Genomic DNA, 12953 nt, shown 5'->3' with positions numbered 1-12953 from the left:
GCACCCATTCTCCTTTTAAAGTTATCAGGGAATCAAGTTGAAACTCGAAGTTGTGCTGTCTGCAGTGGGGTTTGGAATGGGCAGAAGCCCCTTGTGTCGGCACAACTGCCCTTATACCAGCATTCACACAGATCTGCTGGCACAACTGAATCTGTTAACACAACTGCTGTACCAACTGAGGTCAGCTGGAAGAACAGCCAAAAAGGAGTAGAGAAGGGGAGGCTCTGTTATGCAAAGCCAAATCCCACTCTGCCTAGACTCACAGCCACTGGGCTAGCACAAACTTAGGCCAGGCTTAGGGCTGTCCTAAGTTCTTTCCAACATCCCTTTGCTAGGAGGGAGTTGGATTCAGCACAGTTTTACCTGGCTTAGTGTCAGCCAAGCCAGCCCTTAGCCATCTTGGCTAGCTAAGATTGAACCTCAACTTAGCAGTCTTCACTATATCCTGTGATACAGAATTCCTAGTTTGATGATGAGCCTATTCAACAAAGGCAGATTCAATTTAAAATGCAAATTTATTTTCTCTCATGCTGACAGTCACTCTCACACTTACAAACAAAACACACAGAGGTTTCAAACAGTGCTTGGAAAGTTCCTTGTTAAAATGAATGAATATAACAATGACATGCTGAAGCCATCTGTGAAAGGGACCCATGACCTTACTTGGTGAGGGATGTCTTCAACGTATCACTATATTTATTCTTCTTAAAAGGAACTTTCCAAGCTCTGATTTGGAACACTCTTGCCATATATAATAATATAGCAGAATTGTGATGATCAGAATAGAGCTGGTTTAGCCTAGGGTGGCCTCAGTGGGCCATTCCCGGCCAAACCCCGTTGCCTGATCTTCTGCAGCACAGATCACCTCTAGGCAGCAAAATGTACATTCATTGGCTGCAATTTAGCCCCCTCCCCGCTGCCAGCAAAACAGAGGAAGCGAGAAAGAGAATGCGCGCCTGGCAAGCCCTGTGTTTGCTGATCTTGGGTCCTTTCCTCTCTGTTTGCAAGGCTGGCCTCGAAGGCAGGGAGCATTGCCTTCACTTTGCTGACTGCCAGCGTTTCACCAACCAAGGAAGTCTAGTGTTGTCTTGTTATAACACAAATATTTCTGATCTGTGTTCCAACAATGGATGAATCCCACATATGGCCGCACCCCAAGACTTAACAGCTATCTGCAACATCCCTCCTGGTGAAGGATTAGAAGGTTAAGCAGTTCCTGGACGGTCCCATCGTCTTACAGATTTGCAAAGTATACACAGCTGAAAGCTATCATCAGCTGGTCAAATGGCTTGTGGAATCTAGGCTGTTTAATAAATATGCAATGAAAGAAACACCAAACTAGATCAGACCCTTATGAACAGATGTAAGCAGATGAAAAGGGGGGAAACATTGACTTACAAGCCTGCCCTCACGCCACTGAAGGAAATGGAACTAAATTGACTCAAATCTAAGTGCTCTGAAGTTCATAATTCAGGCAGCAGGATGCTACTGAAAGGTCTCTTAGTATTGCACGTTTAATGCATCACACATCACAAGAGAAAAAGAGAAATTACTAGTTATATTCAAGGCCACACACTGACTATATGACAGCAATTGACCATTCTTTTAAAACGTACATCCCACTCATACTGAAACATACACGCACTGCCTCTCAAGGAATCCCACCAAAGCTTGGTGAACTATGTGCCAAATGATGTTTGTCTTGATAACTCAAACAGCCTTTGCTTCATTAGTATACCACCCAAGTGTCATTAGATAAAGATACAAGTGACAGTATTAAAATAACAACCATTCTAACAGTAGCTATTCTTGTCTCAATTAGCTTAAAGAAACCCCATCTAGTTTGCTATTATTTGTTAGATTATATGGGGATTCACAGGAATTTCATCCAAGTTTCCAAACAAATATTTTTTTAAAAAAGGTCAGGCACAGTTTTCCTCCTAGTTTCCTCCATTAACATTTTAAATTCGAAAGAGGATGCAGTGGAGATGAATAGAAAAGAAACACCACTTCCAATTTCATTTTTATTCTCCTTGACTTACTTATAACATCCACACACTGATATCACAAGTAGAGATGGGCACGAACCACCGGTTCAGGTAACAGCCACACAGCTGATCCATGGTTCAGCGTCCGGCCCCTTCCAGCGGGTGCCCACTCAGAAGCAGTGCCCTGGCTTCCCTGCCTCCTCTGGGTGCTGCTTCTGAGTGGGTGACCACCTGAGGAGGCAGGGAACTGAACTGCGAATCAGCTATGCAGCTATTGGCCAAACCAGCACAATCTTCCAAACTGATAGTTCATGCCCATCTTTAGTCAAAAACCCCAGGTTTTCCTCAAGGTCCAGTCAGAAGGGTGAGAAGTTATTTTCTTCCTGCACTAGAATTGTGGCAGCTTTTTGCTATATGTATTTATTGAAAAATTCTACTTCTTACAGAAACGTTCAACAGATCTCACCACAACATGTTAAAAAAACCCACTAATGACAAATACGCACACTACAGATATAAACAGAAACATTTTTATAAGTGATAAGAGTAGCAGTTGAGACTTAATGGAGGTATCAGGAGTACAAAGACATCACCTCTTTGACAGGAACAGCAACAGGGTCTCCTCGAAAGGTGATATGAAACCAATACTGAGGAGACAAGCCAGGCCTCCCTAAGCTGTGAGTTGCACAAGATCCAAGTGTAGCCCTGAATTTGAGGTGTATAGGAAAGCCACTCCAACATATTTTAACGCAATGTTAAGGTGGCTTAAGATACTTTTGACCCAACTCCGGGAGGCAGTGGAAGACAGGATGGCCTGGCATGCTCTGATCCATGGGGTCATGAAGAGTCAGACACAACTAAATGACTAAACAACAAGATACTTAGGATACTTGCAATTCTGGATCCATAGATGGATGCTTTAAAGGTGGAATAAATTCTCCTGATGCTCAGTGATAAAAATTTTTGCAACAGGACATCAGTGCAAATTTAGGGACAACCCTATGTTCCAGAATCAAGGATCTCTTCTTCAGAACTATGTTAAAATCTCCAAGCAAATGAACAAATTCCAGCCTGATGCTTACCCGTATGCATGCTTATGCTAGACGCATTTTAAGAGCTCCAGTGGAAGCACTTATTACACTGGAAGACGCTGGCTCATGTCAGAAAATCACTTCCACATGAGCCAGTTTGACAAAGCAAACTCCACCCACTGAATTGCAGGCACAGGTTGCTTAACCACAGCTTGGAAAGTTGCTACTGCTGCTGTTTCATCATCATCTCAAGAAAAGAGATGGAAAAGCTAAAACCCTGTTGCTTATGTAGTGAGTTACAACTAGAGTAGGTTGAATGAATCAGTGGGAATTTAGTAAGTCAGTTCCTTTGTACGTTCCCTTGATTCAAATGGACCTACTCTAATTGCAACTTGCTATACTAAAGTAAATCACAACTGGAATATGCCCACATGGATCAATGGAACTTACAGAGGAACTGATTCGCCAAATCATCACTGATACAATGGGCCTACTCTAGTGAGACTTGCTATGCTAAGCAACAGGATTTCAGCCAAAATGTTGAAAAGACAAGCTTGAAATGGGTACGAATTTAATTTATTGCACGCTGCAGCCTTATCCAACACAGGGGCCAAAGAAAAGGCAATATTTAAAAGCTTGTTTGTCACCATTTGTGCTGACTTCTAACTAGAGGGTGCCATCTTACCTGTGCAACTGGCTACACTGTTTTTCATCCTGCATTCTTTCGAAGTTGTCATTCACCGGAGATGTCTGAAAACTTACTGTCACATATTTTATTTTATTTTAATTTTCAAGTACACAGTAATCAGAGCATTGATCTTATTTTATTTTATTTCATTTTATTTTATTTTAAACAGGGCCCTTCTCAGAGAATGGCACCAAACATGTGCCTTATTCTTTAGCTGAAATATATTTTGCATGACCTTACATGAATTGCTTAGATAAAAGCCTTTTCTTTCCCCCTTCTACTTTTGTTATTTTAAAGTGCAGATGCATTTGAGTCATTTTCCCCCTTTGTTTCATATCCTTAAGATCCGCAGCTTCAAAGACAGAATGTCAGCATGCAGTCGATTTATGACTGAACTCTTGAAGAGACACTGAAGAATTACCTTGTCAATCACCCCAAGGACTCTAAAGGCCTTCAGTTCCTCGGCAGGGCTCCTTAGGTTCCAAGAGGGCCTTGAACTTAGTGATCCTGGAGGCTAATGGAAGATATCAAAGATTACAACATCAATCAGGGTGGTACTTGAAGGAAGACTGCCTGCTGAAGCAAATGCCAGGCTGAAGGAAACTAAATTTACCATAAATCAGAGAGAGAGAGGAGATGAAAGAAGTTTGCTGTTTGTCCTTAATGCAAAAAAGAGAAGACGACGAAGAAGTTGAGAGTAAATAAATTGCATGGACACTGAAAATGGAAATACAGCAAAAAGGAATATTAATATTTTAAGAAATGTATTCACAAATGAGACAGTCTCCCATTTCTTTGTGCATGGAAGGCAGCTCAGGAATCGTACCACTCCCCACTTTGAGTCTAAAGGAGGAGAAGGAAAAATAGAGTCGTGAACATAGATGGCAGCTGTGCATAATATTCTGTGCAATTCAGTTGAAATATTCTATAAATCTGCTTTCCACAATACAACACCTCCTACATGTTGTTGGACTACAAATTCCGTAATATCTGACCACTCATTGACCTTGGACTGATGGTAGCTGCAAATCACCTAGCAGACACCAAGTTGGCAAAGGTTGCATTGAACTTTATTTTGAAAAGAAGCACAGCTAAGTGATTTCCAGAATGTTTGCAAATCAATGCCCCTCACCAACCACGCTTTCATGAACTGTCTGTATTATTCAAAAAAACTTGGCAACAAGACTGTTCCTCATAGCCTCACAATGTTCTCTTCACACAGTTCACACATGGCAACCAGGTGCGGTTTGGAAATTTGGGGTTACTTCTGCCATCAGCCTCAGCTAGCAAAGAGAAGGATCAGAAATTACGGGAGATGTAGTCCAAAACACCTGGAGGGCACAAAGTTGCCTATCTTTAGGCTGCTTGACAAGTGAAGGGTAGCAGTGAATAGCTGAAATCCTATTGGCATAAATTTCCACCACAGCATCGTCATCTGACAATGGGAATATTTACTTAAATTTAAAGCTTCCTATCCTCTACCTTTCCGGTTCCAGGGCTCCCTTCTGCCCTGGGAAAGCCTTTGGGAGCTGTAGGAGTACTCTTTAATCGCCAAAAATCGTCAAATTCCCACCAGCAGTTCCAATCCCGTCAGCAGAAATGAGGAGGCAAAGGATCTTTAGGTTAAATATTCCTGCTGTAGGGTGATGACATCATCCAGTTTATGCGGCATAAATTTACCCCACTAAGATTTCAGCCAATGTTCAGAACGAGGAGGGAAAAACTGAGATAATTCTCGCCTAGCTTTCCTATGAACTGGTTTGGCTATGATGGAGCAAGTGAAATAATTTCAGAAGTCTAGAGATTCAGAACATTGTTTTTAAGTCTGAAAATATACGAGGCATGTCACTAATGGCAAATAATCACAGTAATAAAGTCATAGCGAAAAATCCTTTTCACTCTGGAAATCAATTTACTTTTTTAAAATCGGGCTATCGCCGCCAACATACCTGATCTAACATTTCAAACTTTATATTAAAAATAAGGAGTGCGTTTTGTGAATAGAGCTAGACAAAACAATTTTCCATCGCTGAGGTCTGTGTTACTTTTTTTCCACCCACATGCATGTTTTACCTTCTGCCTCAGCCCACCAGAAGAGAAGAAAAAAAATATCAAAAGCCCTCCACAGCTTATATAAGACTCGTACTGCAGAAACGGCTTTTTCCCCCATGTCCACCCCCCATTCTTTTTAAAAAAGGTCTTGGCTCAAAAGTAAAAGGTAATTGCCATTCAGTTAGATTAATTTCCCCTTTTTTTTCTTATTCACAGCAAGTAGCTGCCTTGAACTTTTCTTAGGGTTCTTCAAAGTAAGATAAAAGACTCATTTGCCCTTTTTTGTCCTTCCATGATACAAATGTAGACAGACAGGAAGTGCGGAACTTTTAACATTGGTTTCAGAAGAGAAATCATCGGCAAGCACACACAGTTTTGTGTGACTGAAGCAAAAGACTTCCAAACTAAGAACAGGAAAGTCCTGGGGGTCTAATGTTTTTTTTTATTTTATTTGTTGTTGATTCTGGCCATTGCCAAGGAAGGTCAATGTCAAGATTCGTTAAAGATGTCTCAACGCCCACGTTCCAAGTAAAGTGGGAGGCGTGCCAGTCCCCCAAAAAATGTAAACAAGGGCTACCTTCAGAAAGACATGCCAAAGAGATGATCAGCTCAAAGATGGCATCATAATGAAAATGCAATTAATATTGTTAAAGTAACTGTGGTGGCTGCCTAGCAGTCACAGCATGGGATGGTTACTTTTTTCTATGTTTAGTTAGTTAGTTTTTCTATGTGGACTGCTACAAAAACAAGGACAAGTCTTAAACACCAATTAGTCTAAGTCGGCATAAGCTTTGGTGGACTGCAGCCCACTTATTTGGAAGCAGTTTTGGACTACAAGTACCAGAATCCCCTAATCAATATGGCTGACGTTTTGCAAAAAAAAAAAAGTCCAAGTTCTGCTACTGGCTGCTAAGCCAAATGTCAAGGTCTTGTTGTTGCTGCCATATGAAGTCCCCAATGAGTTGGGGCCTGGCTATCTGGAAGATTACTTTCCCTTATAAAGGCTTCTACAGTCTATAGGTCACTGGGCAAGGCCTTGCTGGTGATTCCTCGACTTCCCCATAACTGTCCTGGCACAACCCCAAAGCACCTTTCCCTTGGGCAGCCATCGCCCATTTGAATACCCTCTCCCTGCATTACTATTTAAGAGGCAGCAAGCAGGTAACACTTTAGTTGCCTGTTAGAACAAATCATCTTTTTACTAAGCCAGGCCAGGCTTTTAATGGCAGACTATGCTGGCAAGTTGGCAAATTACGTTTGAGAAACTGATTTTAAAGCGTTTTTAAAGTGCTTCTATTTTAATCATTTATACTGCAGTTATAAATATATCATTTTAGACAAAATGCGTGGTACATTGGGACTTCAGTTCCCCACTGTACATCCCAGAAAAGTCAGCCTGGATGACCTTTGGGCAAGGTGCGCAGCCTCAGGATGCCACCATAGCTGAGTGGGTTAGGTATCTTGCTGCAGAGCCAGAGATTAGGTGTTAGATTCTCCACTGTGCTTCCAGGGGAAAAAGCCAGCCTGAGTGGCTTTGGGCAAGCTGTACTCTTGCCAGGGAGAAGGGAATGGCAAACCACTTCTGAGCACTCTCTATCTAGAAAACACTGAAAAGGGTTGTCGTAAGTCAGAACTGAATTGATGGCACACAATTCTGATTATGTATATTGATTAAATACAGTGGGGTCTCGACTTACGAATGACCCTACTTGCGAACAATTCAACTTACGAACCCGTCCTATAAGGGAAATAAGGACTCGACATACGAACTTCCCTCGAGTTACGTACAGGAAAAAAAGTGCCCCCTCCCTCCCCTTAGAGGCTTCTGGAGGGGAAAAAAGGGTCAGAAACTTAAAAATAAATAAAAGAAAGTCACTTACCAGGCCTTGGTAGCCCCCAAACAGCAGGAAAAAGAGCAGGAAACAGCTAAAAGCCGACACCCAGAAGGGAGCCTGGCAGCCATTTTGTGATTTTCCCCTGCTCCTGCACCCTCCTCTCCCCGTCTATCAGCTGAAGAGGCTTGGGGAGGCTTGCTCAGCACCTAAAAAGCCTGCCTGTGTGTCTTTGTGCTGAAAAAATCAGCACAACATGCTTTAAAACATGATTTAAAATTGGCTTTGTTGAAAAAAAAAGATTTCTAAAGTGCTTTGCAAACTGTTCCCTGCCTTCCTCCTCGATTCCTGAACCTAAGGGGAAAAAAAGAAAAAATATCCCCCTCTAGTGGCAGAAGGAGGAATAGCAGCTTCCCATTAGTTTCTATGGACGGAAAAGAGCAGATACAGATTAAATGGTTTTCAATGCATTCCTATGGGAAATGCAGATTCGACCTAAGAACTTTTCGACCTAAGAACCACCTTCCAATACGGATTAAGTTCGTAAGTTGAGACCCCACTGTAAATAAAATAAACAAAGAGAAGATTATTATTATTCATAGATGACCACTTCGCCATCTTATGGAACAGGAGTTCTCAAACTTTCATAGTGCTCTGTCAAAGAACCTAGATGTCATGGAGATAAAAACCAATAAACTACTTTTCGTGGGAAGGACATTTACACTTTCACAGGTATTTTGTTATTATTGTTATCATTTACAGCAAGTCTTAAGGCTATTTAAAATTGCAGTAATTTTTGTAGTAAACTTGAATAAAGAAAAATAATATTAATCCTATGGAAATTCATGCCAAGGGAAATTTCTATTTAGCAACTTGTTTATGTACTTATTCTACCACTTCCACTGAAAAAGCATTCAAGGTAGACAAATACAACAATAATATTAAAATAATAATCTAGAACCGCAAGCTAGAAGGGACCCTATGGAGGTCAAGGAGGCAAGGAGGAATTGAACTCCCAACCCCTATCTAACCCACTGAGCTATGGGGGCATCCTGAGACTGTGCAGCTTGCTCAAGGCCACGCTAAGATAATGATGCAGCTACTGTAACTCTGATCTTTCTTTTCAAATCTTTTCGTTTTGGATTTATCATTGTTTAGTAATTTTTAATACTGCATTCCTTTTTCCAAAGCTAAAAATGAATTAATAAGTGGACCTCCATGAACCAAATAACGACAGGAAGAACACAATTGGCTTTTCCTGCTTGAAGTCTATGTTTTGTTCCATGTTTGTATACATTTCCATAGATGAAATAATTAATTCTCTTTCTGTTAATTTTAAGGAGATGAAAACAGCTGTAAAGGACACAAATATGGAGGCATTTATACTCACACAACCCAAGAGAATGTGAGCTATTTTTGGAAATATAGGACTACCTACCCCAGAAACAGCACCGTCTTCTGAAGAGGGTTTACAGTAGAGACTGGAAATTTTTTCTGCTCTCATCAGATATTCTGAAGTCTTCCTCTTTACTGCTTCACGACGGGTTGGACTTGACTCCCCTGTGTGTCATAAAAGAGTATTATTATTACAAGCCCAACAAAATTACCTAACTTCCTTTATTTCTTGGTCTCCCTGCATTTTCAGTTCAAGTCAGTGGTTTTTAAGCTATGTTTTTGAGCAAGCTGGAATCTACTGGAAGTTGATTGGGTACTCCCCAAGACAAGGATAAACAAAAGTAGCCAAAATGTCCTCAGCATGTCACCTATGCATTTGCAATTGTAGGGCAATAGAGTGTGTGTTTTAAGACAGTGGTGCTCAGCCAGTGATACACATATTGATGGAAGAACACAACTGCCATGTAGGCAGGATGCAGGATTTTCACAACAAAGAATTCACTCAGTCTCTATTCCTACACCCGTAAGAGTGATGTGGTGTCTTCAGATGACTTTATTTGCCATGTTTTTAACATTTGGTGATCTTTGGCCATGCCAACCGGTAACTCTGGAACGTCTGATGTTGCACCTAATTCTCTCTACTTTCTGCCCACCAACTCACCACAGATGATAAATACAATAAGAGGATTTCTGTAAACAAATACAGGTCCTTCTTGGGAAATGCCAGCTTTTTGTTCCTCACATAGTGGGACTCAGGGTCTTTGAATGAGTGACTTTCAAATGTAAGATGCAGATGGTTGAGAGTTACTGTTTCATGAGATATTCTTGGGTCACATGACGGCAATGCAAGGCTTGACCAAACAAAATTAGCATCTTCCTAGAACCGGGATCACACCCTAAAAGAGCAGCATATTCCTTTTAGATGGTACTACAGATATTAGCTGCTAATAACAATGTATCTTTTGCATATGAAATGGCTAACGTGCTACATAAGCCAAAGGAATGCTTCTGATTCTATTCCTACACAAACATCAAACACAAAATAAAGAAATTGTTAATAATTCTCCAGTGTTAAAATTCGTATTTCCAACACATATCACGAGATCTTCAATAGGCTGCATGGTCCTCCGTTACTTTTAAATACACCTTGGAACTGTTATGCTTTGAGGGCTCTTTTAGAGAAGAAAACACATTAGAAACACAAGTGTTAATGGCATTAAAGCTGTTAATTATTCTTTACAGCAAGACCATGCAAGGTCATCCCACTTCAAACAAAATGCTCATTTTCTATTTAGGTGTTTTGCCAGATACCAGCAGATATTTGTGTTTCGTTTGATAAAGATCAAAGTTTTCACCTAAATCAGTGAGATTTCTTAAAAAGCAGCAATGTCATTTTAAATGTTTAAAAAACTAACCTCCTCTGAAGAAAGATATAAAAAGTGTGGTAATGCTGATGACAGAGACCTTCAAATAAAAACCCTTCGAGATTCCCCATCCTTCTCCCCCCCTTTCTCTCTCCCTCTCTCTCTCTCTCCATTTGCTATACAGCAGCTGTGCCTCAGACAAATTCACATGAATGAAAATATTTAGGCGAGAAACCACCCCCTTAGCTTGTTTTCCATATGACTTTCCTGTAATTATTTTGTAAACTGTTCGCACAACAATATATAAAAACATCTGCAAAAACAGGTAATTAATGTGTCAAGCTAAACTAATGCATTTTTATGGTGGCCATGCTTCGTCAACTGTAATTATAACTCTTTTTAAGCAAATGATGATGTGTTTGTTGCAATGCGAAAGTGGTTATTTTGAGATGCTCTGTTCACCGTTACTGCAAACAGAATATTAAAAAAGAAAAGGGGGGAGCCAGACAGCCACTATGCAACATATTACAAGCTTCTAACCATTTCTAGCACTCATTTCCACCACGGAACCATCTTGCATGTTAAAGAATTTGTGTGTGTGTATGTGTGTGTGTGTGAAAGAGAGAAAGAGTTTTTTTTTAAATTATGTTGGCCCACAGGTTAAAATTCACTGTCTTTGAATAGAAAACAAAACACTAAGCAGAGAAAATACATTTCCTCTGCATCTACAAAGTATGCCTCATACAGAACTACTGCATTTGTTACATGACCATCAGGCTGCCTACAGCTGGTACATGCAATAACCTTATTCAAGTGTTCAGTACTTCTTCTACTTTAAACATATTAGGATAAGAGTGCCCAAGGCCCCTTCTCTCTGGCAGTGCTCTCCTCATGCAACAAGTTACAGTCTTAATAGAAGAGACTTCTTGACATAAAGGGCCTCTCTAAAAGTGTGGGAACCCTGGAAAATCAAGGTATGTAACCATATGAAGGGCCTTTGGGCATAGACGTCCACTCTTTCAGACAAGTCTCCATATGATGAGATGATAGAGGGTCTAAAATATTCCCCTCCTCACATGCCTACTCTCACTGAATTACCAAACCCCTGATGAGGGCTAGCGGACACTTTGGGTAAATAGAAAGGCAAGTGGACACTCTGAAACAAACCTGAAGAGATGCTACTTTGTCAGTAGGCATCTAAGGACATAGTTGATGGTGGCAATGTGCAACAGTGGCCTGAGGAGCTGGGTCTACGCTCCATTTTTATTTTTCCCAATACTCTCTCAGTGCTGCTCTGCCAGGGTATGATTACACTTAGCCACCTAGCACTACAATCATGTGTGTATATGTACAAATGACACTTACCATTTATAGTTATACAGCTATGAAAGATAAGATTTGCACCTAGGCTATTTACCTATTACTACATGTGCTTTCTGTGTAGGTTTTCATCAGATCTGAGGTCCTTCTTTATTATAGAGAAGATCAACATGCACTCATTTCGCTATATAATATAATAAATATTTAAACAGAGAATGTCATCAATACAATATGTTGATATGTTCAGTCCAGAATATTTCACCTATGGAAGAACTCTCGAAATTAAAACGATATGTAAATGATGTTTTGCTACAAAAATTTCAGTTATTTGTGGGTTTTAACATGCAAACTTTTTGCCCTTTAGCAGCTATTGTAAAATTAATGCTTTGCATCTTCATCCTGTCTATGGAAGTAAGGGATATTAATTTTTAAAACTACTTTTCAGCTAGCCAAAAAGCAATAAAGCACAATAATTGAAAACATGATGCAAACTGAATTTTACTTTATTTTTAATTTAATTTTTTTCTGCATGTGTCAACTCCTTTCCTTAGTAGGCTTCAACAGCAACTGAAACGATCAATTTGTTTTATCAATAAAGAACTCTGCTTGTTAATTTCAAAGCAGAAGCTTCAGGGCTCAACAATGGCAAGTGCGGGATGAGGCACCCTCCACATGGAAGTCATTTATTCAGGAGAGGCCATTTGAGGAAAGTAGAATTTGACCATCAATAAGTGTCAATAACATAATAAAGATTAGGAGCTTTGGTAGGCAGAAGTTGCTAGACCAAGAGAGAAAGAAATGGTCTGGTTACATGATCTAAAAAAATCACTTAGTCTCCCCACTGATATTCAGCATCATTCTGATGGTTTTTTAGAGAAAGCATTTGAATCACAGCATTGTTAATGGACCTTTGATGTTACAATTGCAGGTTCTCTCCCAAATGATGAGGTCAGAGTAGGTGCGCAGGTACTCCTCCATTGATTGGATTAAAGGAGTTGCTCCTGTGGTAACAGAAATATGCAAATGCTTGCCTGACTGCCCAGTAACCATGCAGCTAATTCAAGACTGGTCATCTTATTTTATCTATTTATTTGACTTAAATCCTGCCTTTCTCCCAGAATTGGCACTCAAGGCAACTAACAATTAAAAAAGAAAGAAAGACAAGACAAGTTTTCAAAAAATAAGAGATTAAAAGTGCAAAGTAAAACACACTGATAAAAGCAATCACAGCACCCAGCTAAATGACCCTTTCTACAACTTAATTATCAAATTATCTACATGAA

General features: G+C 40.1%; 1 protein-coding gene across 3 annotated transcripts in view; it reads right to left on the bottom strand.

Moving 5' to 3' along the window:
- Nucleotides 1-12953, bottom strand: part of RPS6KC1 (ribosomal protein S6 kinase C1) — a 126974-nt gene that overhangs the window by 56420 nt on the left and 57601 nt on the right. For all 3 annotated transcript variants that reach the window (XM_020794630.3, XM_020794629.3, XM_078382945.1), the window contains 2 exons: nt 9030-9151; nt 4129-4221 (listed from right to left, as the gene is read on the bottom strand). In XM_020794630.3, coding sequence (XP_020650289.3) covers nt 4129-4221; nt 9030-9151 — 215 coding nt within the window. The remainder of the gene's footprint in view (nt 1-4128; nt 4222-9029; nt 9152-12953) is intronic.

The sequence above is a fragment of the Pogona vitticeps genome, chromosome 1 (assembly GCF_051106095.1).
Source record: "Pogona vitticeps strain Pit_001003342236 chromosome 1, PviZW2.1, whole genome shotgun sequence".
NCBI classification, from domain to species: domain Eukaryota; kingdom Metazoa; phylum Chordata; class Lepidosauria; order Squamata; family Agamidae; genus Pogona; species Pogona vitticeps.
This window is presented reverse-complemented; position numbering and strand designations above follow the sequence as displayed.